Source organism: Pantherophis guttatus, chromosome 3 (assembly GCF_059756535.1).
Source record: "Pantherophis guttatus breed Tessera chromosome 3, ASM5975653v1, whole genome shotgun sequence".
NCBI classification, from domain to species: Eukaryota; Metazoa; Chordata; class Lepidosauria; order Squamata; family Colubridae; genus Pantherophis; species Pantherophis guttatus.
This window is the reverse complement of record NC_142065.1, coordinates 124,349,817-124,372,897: the sequence shown is the minus strand read 5'-3', so window position 1 is coordinate 124,372,897 and position 23,081 is coordinate 124,349,817. Positions and strand designations below refer to the sequence as shown.

Sequence of the window (23,081 nt, the reverse complement as noted above, 5' to 3'; positions counted from 1 at the left end):
GGGAGGGAGGGAGGGAGGGAGGGAGAGACTTGTTGATTGTAAGCTCCTTGGGACTGAGAAGAATTGCTGCAAATCTGAGTTTCCTGAAGTGGACCACTAGACTTCTATACAACTTAAAAAACGAACTAGTAAAAAAAAAAGTCAACCAAAAGCGAAACATGGAAATAAAAGCAAATAAAACACCCCCAGGAGCAAAGCAAATTAAAGTTTAATTTGTGTATATTGTTTAATGGACTGCTAAATTGGCCACTTCCACCCAGTCACATGATCACCTAACCACACCCACCCAGCCGGTCCAGCCCCCCAACAGTCTGAGGGATTGTGAATTGGCCCCCTGTTTAAAAAGTTTGAGGATCCCTGTAATAGGCAAACTGTCCAACTGGGAACCACACACTCAGCCAGGTCTGTTTCGATAAGATTCAAACTCAGTTTATTATCCTCATATACTTTGTTGCTACATTGGATATAAATTCAAAACAAGCATGACTTCTCCTAAGAAGTCAGGATACCAGTGGTCTCCAGCCCAAAACTCTGGATAATTACCCTAAGAGGCTTAATTTAGTTCATGGGTTGGTAACTTTTCAGCAGTGGGTTGCTCAGATTCCTGCCTCTCCGCAAGAGGCCATCTGGTTATTTAATATGTTTATTATGTACTGGATATTGCTTTTAGACACAGATGTTTTTACATGGATAAAACCACATAAACTGTTTGTAAGGGTTTCTTGTAGAATGCCCTTGATGAAGGAACGGTCCAAAACATGTGTTTCTAGACAATAAATAATTACTTGCTATTGGTGCTTAAGAAACTATCTCCCCTTATTTTGGTTTCCACCCTGGAGAGAAGATAAAGTGGGTGTTTTGCACCAAGTGTAGCTTCCAAACAGTCTTTAAAGACATATGGTACACAAGTAACACCACAGGGTGTGAATGCAACCCTTCCAATCTGCTGTTTACCTACTAATTTCCTTGCAATTTCCATTTCTATTCCATTTCCTTGCCTTATCAGTTATTGTTTTTGAAATCAGTTTTGATACTGAAAGCAAATGGTCTGCTTCACTAAGAAAGAGACGTGAAGTGGAACATTTAACACTTAATGCTTTGAAATATGCCAACTCCCTTCCAGCATAACAGAATGTTCCCCAGTTACCCAAAAGCTTCAATGTGAAGTGACAGATTTGTCACCTTCACTAGTCTACATGCTCAATCAAAAATACAGTTTCATACGAGCAGTGAAACAAAATGCTTTCCCTTTCCATATGTCAACAGGGTAATTCCAGGAGTCTTTGAAAAATGTGGCAAAATTGTTCTGCCTTCAGATCCAGGAGTTCTCCTTCGATTTATCTACATTTATGCCACAGAGTGACATTGATTTCTCAGCCTTTGTTCAAACCCATACAACCTGAGGCACTCAGGTTGGAAACTGCCCTGGATGATCTCCAGTTCAACTCTGTATGGGTTTCCAAACTGTCCCACTGCAGGTAATCGTGACTATTCCTTTAACAACCATTTGAAGTTACAACAGCTCTGAAAAAAGTGGCTGAGGACCAATCCTCATATTTATACCATTTATACCATTGCAGTGTCCCCACATTCATGTGATCATAATTCAGGTACTTGGCAACCTGTATGTATTTATAGCCAGTATGGTCTAAAGCAGGGGTCTCCAACCTTGGCCACTTTAAGACTTGTGGACTTCAACTCCCAGAATTCCTCAGCCAGCAAAGCTGCAAAGCTGGTTGAGGAATTCTGGGAGTTGAAGTCCACAAGTCTTAAAGTGGCCAAGGCTGGAGGCCCCTGATCTAAAGGCACCAGGCTAGAAACCAGGAGACTTTGAGTTCTAAGCCCTCATTAGGCATGAAAGCCAGCTGGGTGATCTAGGGCCAATCACACTCGTGCAACCCAACTCAGCAGGGTTGTTGTTGTTGTGTGGAAAATATTAGAGGAAAGGTGTATGTTTGCCACTTTGAGTCATTTATAAAAATAGTAAAGGCAGTGTCCTTTAATCATATGATTTCTATTTAAAACCTTCCCAGGGGTCTTCCAAAAAGCAAGTTCAATGGGGGAAGTCAGATTCTTTTAACAATCATGACGTAAAATCAGATGTGACTCACTTAATGACTACATTGCTTAGTGACTGAAATTCCAGTCCCAATTGTGATCGTAAGTCAAGGACCACCTGTGTACCAAATTGGGCTTCTTTTTCATCAAGGTACACAATGTTATACTGTAAACAGTAACTGAAAAATATGCAACATTTTGATTAAAGTTGAATATCTGAAATTTAAATATTAACATAAACATGATGCATGTATCTAGGGGTATGCGTGTGGGTGTGTGAGTGCGTGAGCGTCTGTTATCTTTTTTATAACTGCCTTCCTGCTGTGCTATATTTAATGCTACACTGAAGATTATCCTAATTTATGAATAGCTTTTGGAGAAGTCTTTTGGGGAGAATTGCTGTAAGTGGAGGAATGAATTGGCATTAAGAAAAACTGCTGTCAGCAGGAGGTACCCAAAAGCTCCTCATGCATACATTTCGTGTAAAGCTCAATTCCCAGTGACTTCATGGAAATAAATGAGTAGTTTTCTCGGCAATAATACAGAAGTGGATTGCCATTGTCTTGTCATCTCCAGCTTCCCAGGCAGCCTCATCTCCCTTGGAGGTCTCCTATGCAGTTTGTAAGCCCAGACAATTATGGCAACTGCTGCCTTCTGCTGCAGTAGCAACTTCGTATTTGTTTTGGAGTTGATCAAAATCCTGCTACTTGAGGAAATATCTTCCTCAGGCTTGTTGTCTGGATTGCAGAAACCATGACATCATAGTGGCTGCTGATTCTTCATTAAATGTTGACTATCGAAAGGAAATAATTCCTTTCTCAATTCCTCCTTTAGCCCTGCAGCGTCCATTCAGTTCACAATTTCAGCCTTTGCCAAATAAATGAATCAATAACCAAGGGAATGTGAGCTGCTACACTGCAACTGTCAACAACATTTTATGGTTTAGTTTCTTGACCAATTATTCAAAAAGAAAAAACCAACCCTCTGGTCCTGTAACCGACCCAGATTGGATCTTGCAACATTATCCTGGGACACGTATATTTGCCTTCATTTATACTCAAAAAGTATTCAAAATAAACATAGTTGGATTTCATGAATAATAGCAAAAAGTTGGATTTTATTTATCCATTGTTGTTACACATTTAATATCTCTCATTGAGGAATCACTATTTTCTTAATGCTATTTACTGCCCTCATTCATCCATTCTGGTTCTGCTTTCCTTGGCACCATTACTAAATCTTTGGTTACTAAAACTGAACTTATATTTCGCTGCTGGTCATCTAAAACAAACTAGTAGTTATTATATTCTCTAAGAGAAAAGAGATCATTAGCAGCCAAAAAACTCCCCAACAAAATCTTTAAAACAGGAAATTAAGCAGTTTATGCCCAAACAGAAGGTCTCAGAAAGCAGACTGCTTAAATGGTCTGTAGCTCTCCGGGTCAGCAGTTATAAATCACACTTACTTAATTTAGAAGGCCACCTAATTCCAAAATGAGAAAAGCATATGCACCTTTTTGAAAAATCACCCAGTCCCTAAAATACTGAACTAAAACTGCACAAAAGGGTACCATAACAGATTGTAATAAAGGTTGTTGAGAGATCAAGAAGAGCAAGGACAGATGCTCCGCTCCCATCATGCTTTCACAAGAGGTCATCCAAGACTGTGATCAATGCCATCTCAGTTTCACACAGAGGTCTGAACCCTGACTGAAAGTGGTCCAGATAATGCATTTTTTCCAGAGACCTTTGAAGCTGAAGCACAACCACCATTTCTACAACTTTCCAAGGTTGGAAACTGGATGTATGTTGTCCAGAATAGTATTTTTTTTCTCCAAACTTGTCCAAGGGATACATTTAATTGATATCTTTTCACAGCCCTTGTTTACACAAAAGATGAAATGAACTTTTCTCTCTAATATTCTTGCTCCTTCCATGTCATCAACAAGTGCTTTTCTGTTGTCAGCATTAAGTCTAGGACAGGGGTGTCAAACTCAAGGCCCGCAGGCCAAATCCGACCTGTGGGTGCTTAAATCTGGCCCATGGGGCCAGTCAGGAAATATCAAAGGACCAGCCAATAGTGCCTCTGCCAGCCAAAACTTTAAATATCAAAGGACCGGCCCCCGAGGCCTGTTTTTGGCCTCCACAGCCCCCTGTAGTACTCTGCTGGCTGAAAACAGCCAGCCAAAATCACTATCATAGATTCAGAATCATACTTCATTCTTGCTATAAAAAACTGAGGAAATAAGTAGTATGCTCCAGCTGCTGGAGGATAGACAGGGTGACAGTCAATCAATCAAACAGACAATTTAAGCAAGTCTTCCACTGTTGGCAGAGTGAAGGTTCCAGGAGATGTTAAGACAGTAGTAAATGGAAGATTTCAACAAAAATTCATCCATGCATAACCCTTATTTTATGCTCCAGGAAAGTATCATCTATGTCTTCTGGTTGGATGCTTGGGTGAGTAGATTTGCCATAGCAATGCTAGGGTGATTCTCTTCATTTTTATTCAGATGCTTTCTCAGAAGGGATTTCTGCACAGATTTACATATTCTTTACAAACAATGCCCCCTTTTCCTTGCAGTGAAGTCAAGTTCTCTGGAACAAAGTTTATCCTTTGCTTGCAATATTTTTATTGTAGTTTCATTCTATTAATTTTTAGATTGTATTATTACACTGTGTAATAATACAAACCATAAAAATATAATGATATATATCAATGTTGTCCTTCTAGCTTGTAAATTACTGATCTCTGTTGTCTGTAATTTATTAGCTTCCAGTGCCAATGTCTTACTGCAATCATTCTGGTCCCAATATTTTATACTCGCCCAGACCCCAAGATTTAGTTCCAAGGCTTTTTTGACCAAGCTTCTACTAAGCTTCTCGTGATAGGCATCCCTATCATCCATAAGGAACTTCCATTTTGGGTACTATTAAGGCAAGGTTTACAAACCCTAATCTTTTGCTAATGACTCTGTCCAGGCTCAGGTGCCACCTGTTCTTCTGTAATGTTCTAGTCTTTCCTCCCAGCGTTCTGACCTTTAAAAGTAAATACTGATGCAAACATAATTTGTACTCCTGAGTTCTTCATTTTCTTATCCTGAACTTTATTGTCTTTGGAGATACATTCAACAATTCCTCTGACTGGATCATTTGTCCCATGTGAATTAGCAAGGGAAAGCAGTATCCAATTATTCTGAAGATCCTCGGCAGTCTGCTGTCACATCTGGAATACAAGCTCCAGGAAAGCCATGCTCTTTCAAAGGTCTCAGGTTTGGAGATGGTTGCTTCTGTTCCTCTCCACAGGAAATCTCTGACAACCATATGCCTGCTCCTTCTTAGGCCGGCAGTTAAGCACTTTCCATCCACAGGATTCTGAATATTTTCCTTAAAATTTCTTCTTTTAACATAACAGCATCACTCACTAAGTCAAAAGTCTAAATAACAGCTGTGTGCTTCTAGTGCATTTCCAGAATGTCTCCTTTCTCTTGGTCCTATAAATCATGTTTTCATTCCTCCGCCTCTTACTCTTTTTTACTGCTTTGATTTAGAGAACTCCAGTCTTTCATGTCAAAACCGTGCTCCCTCCCTGATAAATTGGAATGACATGCTTCCAACCTTTTCACCTTCTGTTCTAAAAGAACCAGTTGCACACACTTGTTGCGTCTCTCATTCAGGCAGTTCTGAGACATGGGGGAAAAAAATCTAATACGAGTTCCGCAGGACACTTGAATGCCCCACTGAACATGGCATTTTTTTGCATCTCCACCATTGCTTGCTTTCTTTGTGCCCACACAAAACCTCTGGATGCCCAGTTTGGTTGCTGTGTCAGCTGAAAGAGTAGCCTAGAGAGAGAGACATATCAAATGCACCCAACAACCACAACAGCAAGCTCAGGCAAGGCTCAAATAGCCAAAAGCAGAGGCAAAGAGGCAAATTATATGACAGTAATCAAATCTCTACCACCACAACCTCAGGATCAAAAGAAGAATTTTCAATGGAGTGTCTATGTGTATGTAAAGAAAATTATAGCAGCCTAAGCAAATAGAAGAGGGAAAATAAAACAAAGAAAGGCCCTGTACAGTAAAAGGCTAAACCAGGTGCCTCCACAGTCTAAACAAAATGTGAGGTGGTCAAAACCAAAAACAGAGACTTAAGTAAGCCTCATAATTGGTCCCAAACCATAACTCATCTCCAACTCATACCAAGCTCCATTTTTTTTTTTTTTTTTGGCTCTGGGTGTTTACTTTCACACTAATAGTTGCTGCTCCAAGTACTTCTAGCTATCTTCCTTTGCCTTTCACTCCTCAGATGATATAGTATCTTTCCTGAGGACACTACCAAAGAAGTAATAAAAGAAATCAGATAAGTTTAGAGAGATAATCAATCCTTCTCCACAAGAATATTTTCCTTAATTAGCATCAAATATGCATTTAATCAAATCTTGGACTGGCAGAATATAAACTATTTCTAACTATCACTAAGCAGAAAATGATATTTTTGTCAAATACAATAATCTGAAAATGCAACAGTGGCATTTCTGTTCAAACTGTTATAGGTAAGATTTAGGAAGAGAGTACTCAACTCCATGTTATTCTCCCAAGGAGCCTACTATGGAATACAAGATCTCAGGGATGGTGAGTGAGTATCATAGAGCCTGTCCATGGCACCCTCCCACCTCTTCCTGCTTAGCAATCCACACAATCCTGGGGTTATGATGGCAACCAGACAGCCAGGATTGCCGCCTCTAAGTGTTGTGATCACTTATGACCACATCACTTTGCAACAACAACTCAAGTACCAATTAACATCAGAACGTACCTGTAGTTTTAAATAGTAACTAGTTCTTCATCATGATATCTGTGATTCACACATGGATTAGCAGGTTGAATAGGAAACAAAGGACCTGGCCATCATATGATAACCAGCTTTTCCAAAGTTGCAGCTCTGTAAATATCTTCAAATTTACAGTCTACATAACTGGGTTAAGGTGGAGGTTTGAACCCATATGGCCACCCAACATACCTCTAACAGGGGATTACCTACCAGAAGAGGATGTAGGTAATTAGCTCAAGGGCAGCTCTGTTAGCTTTATGGCAGTCAGAAGCAAACCAAAAGATTTTGAAAATGGCTTCCACCAAATGATTCCATAAATGATGACTGATGATTCCATAAATTATAGGGGATTATAAACAGAGCTCTGCACCTAACCTTTATGTAGAAATCCTCTAAATAGATGAGATATCTATAAATAACATGCACAAAAAATCAAACATTTGCCTTGGTCTATAAAGATCCAAATTTCATCTTCTTTTCTACCAAATTATTTAGAAAAGCTTTTTCTCAGTTACTTACCTTCACTTGTAACAATAGGATGCTCAAACCTTTGACACTGGGAATCTTCTATTGCCTTGCCTCCTAAACATATTATCTCCAGACTTGTGACCATCAAAATTGCTGTCAGAATAGTGTCTTGCATATTGATCCTGGGCACCAATCACATCTCCCTTAATCAGAAATGCTTCAGGTATTCAGATGCGAAAACAGCCTGCAAAATGTAAAAGTAACACCACCAGATTTACCATTAGACCAGGGTTTACCAACTTGTTTATTCTTGGCACACATCCAATGTTCCAGATTTTTGTTCTAAATCATGCTTTGTCATCCCAAATCTTTTATTCAAACAATAAACACCTCTGATGACATACAAATGTTGTATGTTGCATAAAGATAAATGTTCCCCTTGCACATATGTGCTAGTCGTTCCTGACTCTAGGGGGCAGTGCTCATCTCCATTTCAAAGCCGAAGAGCCAGCGCTGTCTGAAGACGTCTCCATGATCATGTGGCCAGCATGACTAAATGCCAAAGGCACACAGAACGCTGTTACCTTCCCACCAAAGGTAGTCCCTATTTTTCTACTTGCATTTTTTACGTGCTTTCGAACTGCTAGGTTGGCAGAAACTGGAACAAGTAACGGGAGCTCACCCCGTTACGTGGCACTAGGGATTTGAATTGCTAAACTGCTGAACTTTCGATCGACAAGCTCAGCGTCTTAGCCACTGAGCCACCGCATCCCTGTATGTTGCATAATAACATATAAAAGATACAAAGTTTTTTTTTCTTGCCTCTTTCTCTCTCTCAACACAAACATCATTTAAAACTATTGTCTTTTTTTCTGATGATGATTCCAAAAATCATTTGCCATAACATGCCAGACCGAGATCATAATTCATGGTTTCTAAACTAGCCCAAGAATGATTAACTCCTGTATTTTCAGAGGATACAGTATCAATATCATTCTGTCCTTTTTTGGAAGCTATCAGTCAGACAGACCTAAACTATTAAGAGATGGTGCATTTGCATCTTACAGAAATTCATAATATTAAAATGTATTATGTAAAATGGGATTTTGTTTTCATAACTGCCAGAAATTTGCAATATAAAGACTAATATTATATAGAACGGTGGAAGCAGAAAATGAGGCTAAAGAAAGCAATTCTACATGTTATTTATTTTACAAAGTTGTTGTTAAAATTGTGGTTTATCCATAATGTTAAAGCATCATCATTTTTTCTTCTTAAAATCATTATTTCTTTTTAAAATCATCATTATTTTTCTTTTTAAAATATCCATTTCAAATGGTCTGCATTTCTAGGCCAGCATATCTTTGATATGAATATTCTATGAAGCTCTCTTCATAGAAGTCAGAGTCTCTTTGGGAGAACGTCATTTTATATATCTCTGTTAGATACCTAGCATTGTTGTCATCCTGTTTATATAGATTGCCCAAGAGGAATATAAGAATAAATTAGATCTATTAAAGAATTCTACCATTTGCACCACAGCAAAGCTTTTTTTTTTTTTTTTTAACTCTTGGTAATATATGATTCAACATATTTTATTTTGCTAGCTTCCAGTAAGGACAATTGCTATGAGCAATGGCTTTTGATTTGTGCTTCAGAGGACCCTGGAGTTAGTTGGAAGTTTGTTAAAGTTTCTGGTAGGTATATTTCTCTGAGTAACACAATCTCTTACAATGTCCAGAAAGCTTATTCAATTATTTTCTAGTTTAGAAAGAACTATAATGAGATTCACCAGGTCTGGCCTGCATCTTCTAAAACTACATAAATATTAAGAACATTTCCCAGACACCTACGCAAGACGAATGTAGAGCTGTTCATCATTATACACAAACATTTTAAAAGCACTCGGAAAAAAATTACAGGCTTAAAGAAACCTGATTTGCTGTATGTTTGCTGAAAAGCATTGTTTAAGTTATTCTTACGTGTCAAAGTCATGGGAGTCCGCATGATTGTCAAATATTCAGCTATCACTTGATGCTGCTCCAATTCAAAACTATAAATTGGCATAAAGAAAGGCTTACTAAAGTCCATTACAGCATCATTCTGATTACATCCTAGGTAAATAATCTGGTGAAAACGTTAAAAAAAAAATTTGTAAATGCTTTCATGAATATTTAGCCATTTCAAAATTCAGACTGATTCAGATTTTAATTCACATGTACTCATTCATTCTACAAAATATTTGAAAGTAACAATATTTTGCCCATTAATTCTTGGCAAAGTTATAAACAGAGCATTTACAAAGATAATCAGAGTTTAGACCTCATATAATTCTTTGTCAACCTCTCCCAGATAAATAAAATATGCATAAACAATTGTTATGTATAGTCCTTGATGATCTTACAACATTAAAAACAGCAGGAGAAAATAATTTGGTCAAACAACTACCCTAGGCAAATAAAAGTATGGGATTAACAACCACAGTTGGCCAGTGAACACTGGCAACCACAAAATGGATTTTGCTACTTGTTGAGTTTACTGAGTCCTAGTAATAAACTAACATATCATATGTTGCTCAGTAATCTTTCTTCAAATCTGGCACAAGTAGCAATTATATAACCAGCCGCTGGGGAAATTTGAAAAAACCAAAATAGCAGAGGCTATTTTGGACTTTCTCCAAAATCTGTATCAATTGTGTTCTCAGCCCTCTTTTCAGAGAAGTGATAAGCGAGTATCCCAAGGAAAAACAGTGCTTGTATGCAGCTGAAATTTTTGGACCTTTGAAAAAGAAGGATTCCTAATAGTACAGAGGTATGTTTTACGGCCACCTAGAAAATTCAGAATGACTGTTCATATAAGAACCATCATAGAGCTTGTAGCTCATGTTGTGAAAACTGAATGAAGAGCCTCAGGCAAATTACCAGCTATTAATTTGGAAGATCAGGTTATAAACAAATAAATCAAAACAAAGGAGTTGAACAGTTATTTATTTAATCTCATATTATTTTAATGACATCTCCATTGGATTATGAATCAACTTTAAAGCTATTTATATATTACTATTTATGATAGGAATGATAAAATACCAACCTTAATGTGCAGAAATGATTCAGAACAGAAAAAGCATTGAACAGTAATAATACTAATTTATAAAAGCTTTCTTATTTCCCTTTTTGTCTCTGGATTGTATTGATGATAAATGGAAAAATGCAATAGTTAGCATAGGTTGACCACACAATTTAACTAAACATTGAGCAATAAGTCAAAGCTGCATTTTTTAAAAATTGTAATCCATTAATGCATAGCTTGTGATTTAATTCATTCATTTAATTGGATAGCTCTGGAGCTTTATTGTTACATTAATACTATGTGATACTTTTATTTATAAAAGCATTTGCCCCTCATCTTTCTGGCTCAAAACTATCCAGAATGACTAGCAACTATATAAATTATAACTTAAAAAATAAAAACCATACAATGGCAAACCCGATTCTTTTAAGAGGTGAACAATCCAAATACACTCAAGATAAATTACAGAATTATCCTGTAATCATATGTTCTCTTAAAGACATTTTGAATTTGATTCGATCTATTATTTCATATAATTACTGCATTCAGAAACGAACAATCCATATCTCCTTAGAGTAAGGTAGAAAGTGTGCTAAGCTATCATCACTATCCTGTAGACAGTGAATTTAAAAACCATGGACAGTTGCTTCCTATAGTTTCATGAAGATCTTAAAGAAATGGTGGGGTGAGGATCTCATAAATCCAAGCTCAGGAGATAAAGTCTGCTTTGAATCTATTCTTTAGGAAAGACACAATACACAATAGCCTAACCATCATACTCTCCATCTGACCCCAAAGAATACTATATTTAATAGTAACAAAAGGTGCTAAGAGCTCAAACACAAACTGAAGCCATTGTTTTCAATCTCAAGCCTGTGATAGATACAGATTGAAATACAGTACTTGATACTTCTGAACTTAAGTCATCAACATCTTGCTCAGTATAGACACTCGTGACCACAGGTGACTCAATATGCTGAGTTAAAGAAGGCTTTTTAAATTCTACTACTATCATTTTCACAAACAAAAATATCTTTACAAATGTGTTAAAATACATAAGAGGGCTTTTAGAATATTATGTTGCCCATACTGATGACTGTATGGCTTATATGTCTGTAAGCTATGCCGAGCTATTTGAAATTGGACAGCATACAATTTTGTTATAAATAAGTTAATGCTTGCTCTTAGAATTATTTAACCAAAAGCTTCCAATATATATATGAGATGCAGCCAAAAACAAGCAAGATTTAAATTGGAAAGATTTATCCAATTTTCTCCTTTGAAAAAGGTGGGAGTAAACTAATACAAATCATAGTTTGGACATCTGTGATTTAAATGTTCAGTTTTCAAAATAATAAAAAATAGAAGAAAAATGCTAGCTTTTTTAGTTTCACCATTTGTAGAGTCAACTGTGGAAAAGCGGTATAGACTGCAACATGTTTAGCGCCATAAAGTATAGCGACATTTAACATACTAATATCATTTGCATCAATGGATAGTCCATAAATTTCACCATTGCTCCTGCCCGTTCTGACAAGCTCCTCCAAGCAACCTCATAAAAAAAGCTGATTGTTCTCTACTCCAACCTTTTCCAATATTCTTTAAGAGGTCTCAAAGGGTTTCTACAGTCTTATTAAAGGATCATCTAGGGCCAAGCCCATTACCAAGATGTAACCTTTGATTGATTAGGGACCCAGAGCATCAAGAATCTGTTTCTTTGCAGCATAAAAATAAAAGTATAAAATTATTTCTTTCAAATATACTACAGTTCTCTTGTATTTCAGTACAGGAACATTAAAGCAACATAAAGAACTCACCAATTAATCACAATTCAGGCTTTTTTTTTTCTTCTACAAAATGTATTTTTTAAAAAAAAAAAGCAATTACATTGACAGTGCATTTAAAGTGAAACAACTACTGTATATTGTTGTTTTGGGGGATTTGTTCTTACATTTCATCTGTTGAGATTTAAACATTTTTTAAATCTGGCTTGATCCTGGCTTGATCCCACCGTTTCGGTTAAATTGAATTGATTTTAATTGGGTTGTTTTAAATTGTGGCCAAAAATATTTAATTATTTTTTAAACTGTTTTTAAATTTTGTATGTTCTGTTTTTATTTTGGCTGTTCACCGCCCTGAGTCCCACTGGAGAAGGGCGGTATACAAATTAAAACAAATAACATAAAAATAAATAAATAAATTTTGGTGTCACAAATTTTGTATTTTTTTTTAAGTTAAGAACTTTTTCAATCTTTTCCTACAAATATTGGATAGAGAGATGTGCGGGAAAAAAACAAACAGGAATGATGGAAGAAGCAAATATTGCTCCAACATTTAATTGCCATAGTATTGAGTCCCTCAGCTGGAATGAGAAATCCTGAGTCTCCCTCAATCTCTGCCTCTCTTCTAGGAAAAGCATTCCGCCATATATCCAAATAATTCCTTCTTTTAAAATGTATCTAAAAAGGAGGAAGAATGTGTTCCCTTCTTGTTTTTAGGAAGGCAATTAAAACATAGTTTTATGTTTTAAAACACTAGGCTTTAAAACTTGAAATGTGATCTTTTTGCCTCTGTTAGTACAATGCTTTTTGATTTTTGGTTACGTTAATGAGTGATGTTGGATGGTGCAACCATTCTGGCCCACTTGGACCACTCAGTGGCTTTCAATACCATTGATCATGGCATCCTTCTGAACAGCCTTTGGGGATCGGGAGTGGTTCTTCTCTTGTGGCAGTCAGTGTTGGTGGAAGGTCACATTATGGGACCCTGTATTGTGGGGTTCCCCTGTGCTTGAGGTTTCCCCCTCTCCTTTTTAACATCTATATGTAACAGCTGAGGGAGATCATCCAATGGTATAGAGTGCAGTACCATCAATATGCTGGTGATATCCAATTATGTTGATATAATGATATCCATCCCTAGCCAGACAGATGATGCTGTAGAGGCTGTAAGAGTTGGGGAAGAGTTGACTTCAACTCACCCCTGGCAAGACAGTGACTCTCGATTTATGCCCCCACTCGGGGCCATATAATAATATTCCACCTCTAGCTCGGGTCAGGGAGCATACCCCTGGAATATGTTGGTGGTCTTTCCAAGTGCAATTCAAGATGCTGGTTACTATTCTATATGGCACATGGTCAGGTTATCTGTGGGATTACTTCTCCCTAAGGACATCTAAAAAGAGCCTTGGTGGCGCAGCAGACTAAAGCACTGTTAAGTAACACCAGCTGCCTGCAATTACTGCAAGTTCAAATCTCACCAGGCTCAAGGTTGACTCAGCCTTCCATCCTTTCACGGTAGGTAAAATGAGGACTCGGTTTGTGGGGGCAATAAGCTGACTTTGTATAAAAAAGAACACCGCTTGGGGGGGGCAAAAGCCCTACTAAGCAGGTATATACAAAAGTATGAAGGCTATTGCTTTAACGCATTGTAAACTGCCCTGAGTCTCCGGAAAAGGGCAGCATATAAATCGAACCAATAAATCGAATCAATAAATCTACCCATCCTACCAGATCAAATAGGGTGGGCACACACCTAGTTCCTGCCCCTCTGCCATTTTATGAAATCTGGGAACCATGAGATTTCCCTGCATCCCCTGCCCTGTGGAACACCCTTCCACTTGAGGTTTTGCAGGCCACTATGCATCTAGCCTTCCAAAGAGCACTTAAGATCTGGCTTTTCTCCAAAGCACTGGGATGGAGTGAAGTAGATGGGAAGATTTAACAAGGATGTTGGAAGTCTAACTTTGGCACCAGATTTTTAATGTTTCTCATTCTAAAAGATTCATATATTATACTGTTTGCACTTATGTTATTTTACTTGTTGATTGGGAGCTACCCAGAGTTTGACCTAAGATGAGCAGCTATATAAATGTTTTAAATAAATAGATGAAATAAACAGAATATATGCAGGTTGTGTAATGTTCATTTTTTTTCATTGCATGGTTTTTAACAGTCTGTGAAAATCAGAACAGCCCTCTCAAAGCAGAGAGCTGCTCACAACTGAAATAACCTACAAGCCCAGCAGATAAATGAATGAATAGATGAGTCAAATACTGTTTTCCTCTCCTCTAAGTTAATTTCTCTCTTGATCACGTTTAAGTAGTTGACTTGGCATTATATTGCTTGGTTTCCAATTTAAGGGCTTTGCTTAAACCATGATACATTACACAATTCAAAGTTTGGATAGAGATATTATGAAGTAACATTGGGCAAATATTATATACACCAATATAACCTGTGTATGTGGAGAAGGTAGAATCTAGGGCTCAATTAAAAGATCACGTTGAGGTTTGATTAAAATAACCTTAACTACAGTTTGATGGGTGCCTATGATATGGTACAGACTAATCATAGTTGCTATCACTGCTTCTTATAGCTGCTATTTCTTGGAAACAATTCAGCTGGAAAGGAACTGGATCAGGAAGGGAGACAGAATCAGCTTTAACTCAAACTAAACCTGTTGTGTATTTGGAAACTGAAACCAAACTTTGCTTTTTAAGTATCATCTATGTTTTAATATAAAGTCTGAACTGAACCAGGGCTCCTATCCAATTAACACAGCCTGAACCTAATGTTGCCAATGTATTCTGAAAAAGAAAAGGAATATATTACAGCACTGAACTGTTGATATCAACACTGGTTGAATTCTTTTTCCAGTGTTTGCCTTTGAGGGAACACTAAACCTGTACTTAACAAGAGCTACCATAATTGCACAGACTGATTAGAAAAATAAAACCAACCCTTGTATTGTACTGGTGGTACCCTCAGCAATTCAGAATCAATTTTAAAAGTTCAAAGGCTAGGAAATTGGAGGGTGCGTTTCCAGTGTGGTGTACGGCACTTAAAATAGAAGGGCTGCACAAACATGTAAGGCAGTAACTCTCGGAAATAACAGAGGCAGAAGCAGCAGCTGGTGTTTGAACACATTAACATGGGAGCATTTTCTTGGGTGTTCCCAGTCTAGAAAATGCTGACATGACAAAGCCAGAAAGGAAGACACGAAAAATCAATCAACAATCATATTAACTATTTGTTACTGCAAATATAAGCTTATCTTAATTAGGAAGAGTTTCTCCAAAACAAATGTTTCTCAAGCTAGCTAAGAAAAAAAATTGCAGTTTACTCATGCTTCATCAGAAAGCATTTTCTTGTGAATTATCAAGTTTTGAAGAACATGCACATTTCATTATGAGTAAGGTGTTAACAACCTGGCAAGTAGAGAGAGAACTTTGATCGGTTTATAGCTAAATATGTTCTGTTACTGGCATAAGTGATTAAGAGAGCTTTGTTGAAACAAACTTTGCCAAACATTTGATTGTCAATGTAACCCTGCTTCTATAAGTGTTTTTAAAAAATAGGACATTTTAACATTTAATGTTCCCTGAGAAGACACAGAAGTACAGGTAGTCCTCAACATATGACCTCAATTGAGCCCAAACTTTATGTTGCTAAGCGAGATATTTGTTAAGTGAATTTTGCCCCATTTTATGACCTATCTTGCCACACTTGTTAAGTGAATCACTGCAGTTGTTAAATTAGTAACACAGTTGTTAAGTGAATCTCGATTCCCTGTTGACTTTGCTTGTCAGAAGATCACAAAAAGTGATCACATGACCTTGGGACACTGCAACTGTCATAAATATAAACCAGTTGCTAAGCATCCGAATTTTGATCAGATGACTATGGGATGCTGCAATGGTTGTAAGTGTGAAAAATGGTCATAAACCACTTTTTTTCAGTGCTATTGTAACTTCAAACAGTCACTAAACGAATGGTTGTAAGTCGAGGACTACCTGTAGTTCTCACTGAACTTAAAAAAAACCCAACCCTGTAAGAAAATCCTGGGTATTGACTTTATCTATAAGGGCCATTCAATCTTAGTTTAGCCTAAACTCTGATCAGGTAAGTTTCACTTAAAACATTTGGGGGTGGTGGGTGGAAACCAGAAAGCAGCCTGAATAGGTGTCTCAGTAACCATCAGAGCATTAGTATTTCCTATATTAGTATTAACATGCTCTGATGCTAGAGAGTTCTACTCCCCCTCCCCACCTGAAAAGAATTCTGTTCCAAATGCAAAACACAAGCAGAGGAGAGGAGTTTCAGTTTTACTTTCACAGCAGCAAGCAGGGAATAGGATAGTGGAGGCTTCTATGAGGTCAGCCTGAGGGAGAGAAGGGGGATAGAAGAGGCTTCTGTGGGGCAAGCTTGAGGGGATAGGATAGGGGAGGCTTCTTTTTAAAAAACAAACAAACAAGTTTTATTAAAAATTTTCTTTTATCATACATATTTTATGAACAGAGTGTTGACCGGGTCACATTTTATACATCTTATACATAATCATTATTATAATGTATTTTAATCTTCCTATTTTTTTTTCAATATTCATCTCTTTATCACAAATTAGTCATTTTTCACCATATCTTGTTATTTCAGCTTCTGCCATATTATTCTCTTTCCATAGTTCTTTATCATTTACAATTTTACATATAGATAACATCACTTTATGCCTTATATTTCTCCTCACTTACAATTACTCCAGTTATTTACCATATTTCTTCATTTCCAGAAGTATCTCTCTAACTCCTCCTTCCCAATCATTAGCATTTGAATGTACATCTTAATTTACATTGTTATCAAAATTAATAATCTTATTAAATTACTTATTTTCACATTTCCATCTGCTGAAATTTATCACAAATTCTATTCATTCTTCTTTGCAAAAATAATCGCTTTCGTGATTTCAACATTGTTATTCTCTTTACAATTAGCATTTTGAATGTTCATCTTAATTTACATTGTTATCAAAATTAATAATGTTATCAGATTACTTATTTCCACATTTCTATCTGCTGAGATTCATCGTAAACGAATTCTATTCATTCATCTTTATAAAAATAATCACTTTCATAATTTCATTATTATTCTCTTTACATACTTCTTTATCATTTCATGTTCAAAGGATAGGGGAGGTTTCTGTGGGGCAAGCCTGAGGGAGAGAAGTGGGATAGGATAGGATAGGCTTCTGTGGGACAAGGTTGAGGGAGAGTAGGGGAGAGATGGCATTGTAACTACTCATTAATTTTCAAGCTGTAAGTGTCAATTTATCAAGCCCAATCACATAGTTTCATAGTGGAGCACGGGTATTCAACTAGTAGAGATAATATTTGAATGTGACTCAGGCAGACACCTCCCTAATTCATGGTAGAATGAGAAGTAGGAAAAGGTCCAGCACAATCAAAGATGGGAAATTCTGTTATTATAGCCAATCTCAATAAAAGTAGTTTTAGTCCTCCCCTGGAGTTGATTTCATGGTCTGAGCTACCTAGTGAGTTTGAAAGTGTCATCCCTTCATAGTTTATCATTTGAGAAAAGTTGGCTTCCCAAATTTGGGCAGAAGACATATATATCTCTCCTCAATTCTACAATTACAAGCTTTTGACCAATATCAGGACAGCACTATTTCTTAAATAGTGGCCTGATATCATACAACACAATAATTTTTGTGGCTCCCATGAATAAAACAAATGGTTCATATGAGTTACAGTTGGGCAAGAAAGGAATATACCACTTCATTTTCAAAATTACATTTTCATTTACATATCCCAGGGCATTTTAAACTCTACAACACAGTACTGTATCACAACTTTGATCTGCAGGCCAGCACAGGCAAAATATAAAGCAAAACCCAAAGCAAGTTTTATTGATGCAAGACTGATCAAGTTTTTTAAAATGAAGACTTTGGCAAACTGAATCATATACCAGAAAAGATCAATTAAGACAGAGGGTGTGGAAACCAAATTATAAAAAGAAAACCTGACAAGAGCTGAGTAAGACTAGCCTGGGAAGAAAAGATTTAAGAGAGAGATATGACAATAATATTTAGATAACTGCAAAGCAGTTATGCAAAACAAAACAGAGTTGTTCCAGAGGGCACAGCTAGTACCAGTATCGAATTCAAATAATTACCTAGGGTAATTACCTAGGGTCCAATTCTCTACCCTAATGACCGGTTGGGTAGGTGTGGCTGGGTGGGTGTGGCCAGGGGCGTGACAGCACTCAGCCTCCTGCAGCACTCTGCTAGCCAAAACCGGGCGCGAGGGTTAATTACAAAATGTGGGCTTTGCTTTGTGAAATCCAGATCCAGTGAGGAAGGGGTGTGAACTGCAGAGAAAATGTAGACTGACTTTTAGCTACACACCTCCCCAGCAAACAGCAAATTTTGAAGCTCCAGATAAAGAGGATTCATTTTAGGATGAGTAACCACAGTTTGCATGTTGGAGGCTTCTAAAGGAATACTGGGAAACTGTATTTTAAAGAACATTTGAGGGAAGAGTGCAGAATAGCCCTTCTCTGCCTGAGGCTGTAGAGACCTAGCACCAATCAAAACACTTTTTGTGAAGCAACTGATCAACACTGACAGGGTAAGCCACGAGTATATGAAAATAAGAGCAAACTGCATTTAGTGTACTTTGGGGATATTAGACTTTGGGGATGTTTCTTCAAAACCAAACAAAAGTGTACTCCCTTCTAATATTGATGATGTTACCTAGTTTGGTAATGAAACATCTGCAAAAAAAACCATCAAGCTCAGAGAGCACCAAATAACCCACAGTTCAACCCTGAGCTACAAATATTCTCTTCTATCAATAAACACTTTTTGGTTAGAGGCTCTGAAGCCTGCCTTATATGAGATGGCTCCCAGTGGATTTCATTCTAAATTTTATATGATTTCTGTAAATAAGGAATGTAAATTATAATGGCTGAGTATTTGATCCTTCATACATCAAAAAAAATACAAAGCTAAGGAATAAACAAATAAAAAACAGATTTGAAAAAAGAAAAGGCTCAGGAATGAAAAAGAGTGAAAGTATAAGAAAGAAAAAAGAAAAGAAGGAAAATTGAAAAAGAATGACTTCCAACTTTCTTTGGTATAGATCTAAGTAAAATAATATATAAAATTCTTTTTCTAAGATTAACATTTGTCTATATTATTTCCATAATCCCTTATTTAATCATCAAAGCCCAGTTCAACTTTTAATTTCAATTTCTCACAAAAAGTCCAGTAATGGTTCTTGTCGCTTTAATCACTATTTGTTAAGGAAACCACAACTGATTTTTTAATTGTACCAAACTCTAAATAAAACAGGAATGGAAAATCCTAAACTCTAGTGAAGTCCCATACTCCTCAACTTTGGCAACTTTAAGGTCCATGGGCTTCAATTCCCAGAATTCCACAGGCAGCATGAAGTTTGCCCATCTTAAACTTGCCAAGACTGAAAAATGCTGATCTACAATTAGGGATTTTTCCCTTCCTCTTTTACTGGTTTCTACTTACTTATGAGCAATCATAATGCAAAATCCCCATTTCAAATTCACCCCACAGTAATGATCATGCAAAATCCCCATTTCAAACTCTGCACCACCCTGGAAGACAAAATGGGGTGTGGGGGCTGTGAGTTGCCCCTTCGTGCCCCGTTTTGGGGCCTGGAAGGTGTGCCCCGTTTGGGGGCCTGGAAGCCAAAACGGGGCACGGGGGTCCATGTGATGCCCCGTGCCCCATTTTGGGCCTGGACGGCCTCCTGCACCACCATGGAAATGAAAATGGGGCATGGGGGGGCCATGAGATGCTCCCTGTGCCTCATTTTTGGCCTGGAAGACTTCCTGCACTACCCTGGAAATGAAAATGGGGCATGGGGGGCCGTGAGATGCCCCCTGTGCCTCATTTTTGGCCTGGAAGGCCTCCTGCACTACCCTGGAAGCCAAAATGGGGCACAGGGAGGGCTCATTTTGGGCCTGGACGGCCTCCTGCACCAACCTGGAAGCCAAAATGAGGCGCATAGGAGGATTCTTCACCCAAACTGGTGTGAACCAGCTAAATCCCACATCTGGCTAGTACCCCTGGGTAGAAATAACAAAGAAACTGATATTATACTAAATATTAATAAAGAGATCTTTACAGTAAAAACTAGTGGCTATAGAGCAAACTGCCTGAAACATGAAGGGCTTTCTGTTATTGGAGGAGTTTAAGCAGAAGCTGCACAATCATCTGTAGACCTGGCTAGTTTCCTGCATTGCCCAGGGATTAAACTAGACACTTTACAATATTTCCTCTAATTCTCATTTTCTGTGGAAAAAAAGGCTAATTTCTGCTGATAATCAGGGGTAGTTAATCATTTTGCAATTGGAGCCTGCACTGTTCAAATTATTCTTCTAGTAGCCAAGAAACGGGACACTAATGTAATCACTTTCCCTTAGGTTCTGCTTTTTAATATTTTAAATAAATGTTTCCTATCGTTAAGCTTAGAAACTGAACATACCTATTTTACTTAATTCAACACAGCAAAAAGAAAAAGCCTGTGCACAGTTTGCTGCTGAATTTCGGTAGCACTTCTTGGGGCTCTGAAGACTATGGAAGGACCTGGGACCACATGCCGAATGTGGCCTACCTATCCAGATCTCCATAAACATTACACCAGCAATAAAATCAAAAACAGATTTCAGTATTTTCCATATGATGCTCTCACTTCACTGCTTCCCAATTAACTAAGCGCTTATCTGCACCACAAGGTTGCTTTCTTACCAATACAGACAGGAACAGACAGCACTCAGCACTCACCCACCACAAAAACAATCTCTAGGCATTATACCCACTGCCTCCTTGCCAGACTATTGTGAAAAGCAATCTGCTGTGCTGTCCAAACGGAATGTTGCCAAAATATCTTAAAATAATCTTTTAAAGATAGCTTATTCACAAGCTGGCATCAGTACAGGACAGGACCAATGGAAAGGTAAACTTTCTCCTAAGTCTCCTCCTACAGTCGTTGCCTTCATGACAAATAATGAGGAAAATAACACAAGAAGAAAAATTGTTTCTCTTCCCATTTTTGAGAAACACAAGCATAATTTCCAAAACAAATGTCAACCCGAGAACAAGGATGGGATGATAGGGAACAGAAACTTTGCAAATAGAAATAGGTTATTTATATTTTAATTTCTTTAGTGTCATCCCAAAATATGATATGAGCAATTATGAAGAAATAAGAAGGTAGTTAATTTCAATGTGAGACTACACGCAGCACTGCAAGAAATGGAAAAGCAGTTCAACCAATTTAGTGCCACTCTCATTAATCTCCAACACCTTCCCTCACTATTAAAATGCTAATTACATGAAGATCTTGCTTTTACCAGCTACTAGTCATTTTGATTGGCTATTTTTTAAGAAACTGAAGTAACTGTGGGAGGCTAAAACAGTCTTCTCAAATCTGATGCTTGCCAGAGGTGTTGGTCCTCATTTTCAGAATTTCTGGAGACTGTAAGGAAGATGCCCTTGACAGAAATATGCAAGAACTGTTACCTGAAACATTTTTTTATGTCCTGAGAAATAGAATAATGCTTAGAAACAGCTTAGGCAAAAGCTGCCCTGGTTCGTTAAAGCAGCAGCCTCCAACCTTTTTTGAGCGCCAGAGACTGGTTCCATGGACAGTTTTTTTCACAGACTGGGCTTCACTTGTTTGCATGGACCAATTTCTAGCATGCCACAGACCAGTGCTGGCCCAGAGACTGGGGAGCCTTGCATTAGAATATAAGAGGGGGAAAGAGGCATGGAACAATCAGATTTGGGAGATTCTGATTATTGCCAATCTCAATAAAAGTAGTTCTAACCAATATAATTTGGTGGACTTGCTTTTCTGGTCTGGTCTACTGAGTAGGGCTGGCAACTAGACTGAAAATATAAAGAATTCAAAAGGAACCATTCCTCCAAATCTGAATGGATCTCCAAATCTATGCCCAATGACATCAAATTTATTTTTAAAAAAGCAGAGTTCTAAAGCTGCAGCCTTGGTTGGTGAGACCAATGCAGGGCACAGTAATCCTGTCTTCTTGCCAATTCATTTCTTCCCAAAGTTGATTTACAAGGAGAATGGCTTTCTAGAAAAAGAGAAAAAGAACAACCAAAACCCCAAACACTGAAATGATTCCAAGTGGAAAAATACCCCCAAAACAAAGACAACAAATAAGTCCCTGTGGTTAAACTTCAGAGGCCTAATGAGGTAGAAATGCAGATAAGTATTAGATGCAGATAAAAATAGTCCTTTTCCCCTTTAATGAGTCTAGAAACAGAGAATTGAAATGCCTAAAGGTAAAGGTTTCCCCTGTTAAATCTGTCTTTAGGGAGCAGTGCTCAACTCCTTTTCTTAGCCGAGGGAGTCAGCGATGCGCCCAACATGATTATACGCCGAGACAGATGAATTGCCTTCCCACTGAAGTGGTACCTATTTATATACTTGCATTTGCATGCTTTCAAACTGCTGAGTTGATAGGAGCTGGGGCAAGTAATGGGAGCTCACCCTGTTGCACGGCACTTGGTTCACACTTTTACTATTTTATTAGTTTATCAAAATATAAAATACAGAAGTACAAGGAAAAATGAAAGTAATGGGAGAATAAGGGAGGAAAAGGGGAAAAGAGGAAAGTGTAGGGATAGAGGGTAAAAAGAAAAAAAGCACTGACTTCTAACTCTTTTTGGTGCAGCAGAATAAGGCAGTAATATAAAACCTCAACTTTTTACTTTTATACTGAATAATAGCAAATACTAGCCATTTCTATAACAACAAATCTATCTAATCAGCAAAACCCAAAAACAGGGTTT

The 23,081-nt window shown here is 37.6% G+C and overlaps 1 protein-coding gene across 3 annotated transcripts in view; it reads right to left on the bottom strand.

The window, feature by feature from the left end:
* SEMA5A (semaphorin 5A) overlaps positions 1-23,081 on the bottom strand; it is a 228,959-nt gene that overhangs the window by 143,831 nt on the left and 62,047 nt on the right. For 2 of the 3 annotated variants that reach the window (XM_060691100.2, XM_087890210.1), the window contains exon 3: positions 7,413-7,605. In XM_060691100.2, the coding sequence (XP_060547083.1) occupies positions 7,413-7,536 (124 nt within the window). In that variant the 5' untranslated portion in view covers positions 7,537-7,605. Of the gene's footprint in view, positions 1-7,412; positions 7,606-9,343; positions 10,119-23,081 lie in introns of those variants that run through there. The other variant, XM_087890209.1, reaches the window with a different exon arrangement.